Raw genomic sequence first — 2,502 nt, 5'->3', positions numbered from 1 at the left:
GTGGCTGCTGCTGCCTGGTTTATTGTACCGAAGTGGCTGGCTGGTGTATATGGTTTGTTGTGCAGTGGCTGCTGCTGTATGGTTGTTGTACACCGAGTGGCTGCTGCTGTATGGTTGTTGTACTTCCAGTGGCTGCTGCTGTATAGTTTGTTGTACCGGTGGCTGCTGCTGTGGTTTGTTGTGCCGAGTGGCTGCTGTATGGTTTTACAATTACGCCGCCAGTGGCTGCTACTGTATAGTTTGTTGTACCGAGTGGCTGCTGCTGCTTATCAGTTTGTTGTGCCAGGTGGCTGCTGCTGTATAGTTTGTTGTGCCAGGTGGCTGCGCCAACAACATAGTTTTGTTTGTACCGGTGGCTGCTGCTGGCCATGGTTTGTTGTGCCGGTGGCTGCTGCTGTATAGTTTGTTGTACTGGTGGCTGCTGCTGTATGGTTTGTTGTTGTGCCGAGTGGCTGCTGCTGTATGGTTGTTGTACCGGTGGCTGCTGCTGTATAGTTTGTTGTACCGAGTGGCTGCTGCTGTATAGTTTGTTGTTGTACCGGGTGGCTGCTGCTGTATGGTTTGTTGTACCGGTGGCTGCTGCTGTATGGTTTGTTGTGCGGATGGCTGCTGCTGTATGGTTGTTGTGCCAGTGGCTGCTGCTTGGCATAGTTTGTTTGTACCGGTGGCTGCTGGTGCTGGTTGTTATGCCGAGTGGCTGCTGGCTGTATGGTTTGTTATGCAAGTGGCTGCTGCCGCATAGTTTGTTGTACCGGTGGCTGCTGCTGTATGAATTTGTTATGCCGAGTGGCTGCTGGTGTATAGTTTGTTGTACCGAGTGGCTGCTGATGTATAGTTTGTTGTACCGGTGGCTGCTGCTGTATAGTTTATTGCCAGTGGCTGCTGCCATATGGTTGTTGTTGTGCAGTGGCTGCTGCTGTATGGTTGTTGCTTGCCGAGTGGCTGCTGATGCTGCCGGTTGTTGTACCGAGTGGCGTACTGCTGCTGGTTTGATGTGCGGAAGGTGGCTGCTGCTGTATGGTTTGTTGTACCGGAAGGTGGCTGCTGCGCAGCGCCAGTTTTGTTGTACCGGTGGCTGCTGATGTATAGTTTTGTTACCGGTGGCTGCTGCTGTAGTTTGTTGTACCGAGTATGCTGCTGCTATGGTTGTTGCCACCAGTGGCTGCTGCTGTATAGTTTGTTGTGCCGAGTGGCTGCTGATGTATAGTTTGTTGTACCGAGTGGCTGCTGATGTATGGTTTGTTGCCAGTGGCTGCTGCAGCATGGTTTGTTGTACCAGTGGCTGCTGGTGTATAGTTTTGTTGCATGCCGAGTGGCTGCTGCTGTATGGTTTGTTGTGCCAGTGGCTGCTGCTGTATAGTTTGTTATGCCGAGTGGCTGCTGCTGCTTATGGTTGTTGTACCAGTGGCTGCTACTGTGGTTTGTTGTACCAGTGGCTGCTGGTGTATAGTTTGTTGTACCAGTGGCTGCTGCTGTATAGTTTGTTGTACCAGGTGGCTGCTGCTGTATAGTTTGTTGTGCAAGTGGCTGCTGCTGTATGGTTGTTGTACCAGTGGCTGCTGCTGTATAGTTTGTTGTACCGAGTGGCTGCTGCTGTATGGTTTGTTGTACCGAGTGGCTGCTGCTGTATAGTTTGTTGTACCAGTGGCTGCTGCTCGCGCCAGTTTGTTATGCCGAGTGGCTGCTACTGTATGGTTTGTTGTGCGAGTGGCTGCTGCTGCTGTGGTTTGTTTGTACCGGTGGCTGCTGCCATATGGTTTATTGTACCGGTGGCTGCTGATGTATAGTTTGTTGTACCGGTGGCTGCTGCTGTATGGTTGTTGTGCCAGTGGCTGCTGATGTATGGTTTGCGCAGTGGCTGCTGCTGTATGGTTTGTTGCCGAGTGGCTGCTGCTGTATAGTTTGTTGTACCGGTGGCTGCTGGTGTATAGTTTGTTGTGTGCCAGTGGCTGCTGGTGTATAGTTTGTTGTGCCAGTGGCTGCTGGTGGTTTGTTATGCCAGGTGGCTGCTGGCCTGGTTGTTGTACCAGTGGCTGCTGCTGTATGGTTTGTTGTACCGGTGGCTGCTGCTGTATAGTTTGTTGTTGTACCAGTGGCTGCTGCTGCTTATAGTTTGTTGTGCCGAGTGGCTGCTGCTGCTTGTAAGTTTGTTGTACCGGTGGCTTAACAACAGCCATGGTTGTTGTACCAGTGGCTGCTGGTGTATAGTTTGTTGTACCGAGTTGGCTGCTGGTGCCATGGTTGTTGTGCCGAGTGGCTGCTGCTGTAGTTTTGTTGTACCGGTGGCTGCTGCTGTATAGTTTGTTGTACGGTGGCTGCTGCTGTTATGGTTGTTGTACCGAGTGGCTGCTACTGCTTATAGTTTGTTGTACCGAGTGGCTGCTGGTATATGGTTGTTGTACCGAGTGGCTGCTGGTGTATAGTTTGTTGTACCGAGTGGCTTCTGCTGTATAGTTTGTTGTGCCAGTGGCTGCTGGTGGCCATGGTTTATTGTACCAGTGG

The 2,502-nt window shown here is 51.5% G+C and overlaps 1 protein-coding gene across 1 annotated transcript; it reads right to left on the bottom strand.

Annotated features, from left to right (window-relative positions):
• Nucleotides 1-1,364: 1,364 nt before the first annotated feature.
• On the bottom strand, nucleotides 1,365-2,177 carry LOC121858850 (ATP-dependent RNA helicase ddx46-like). The gene has a single exon (XM_042355506.1). It carries the CDS (start codon nucleotides 2,175-2,177, stop codon nucleotides 1,365-1,367), a length of 813 nt encoding a protein of 270 aa, XP_042211440.1.
• Nucleotides 2,178-2,502: the final 325 nt, after the last annotated feature.

Source organism: Homarus americanus, unplaced genomic scaffold, assembly GCF_018991925.1.
Source record: "Homarus americanus isolate GMGI-L3 unplaced genomic scaffold, GMGI_Hamer_2.0 scaffold27901, whole genome shotgun sequence".
Lineage (NCBI taxonomy): Eukaryota > Metazoa > Arthropoda > Malacostraca > Decapoda > Nephropidae > Homarus > Homarus americanus.
Note: the sequence above shows the minus strand (reverse complement) of the source record. Positions and strands in the feature narration are given on the sequence as shown.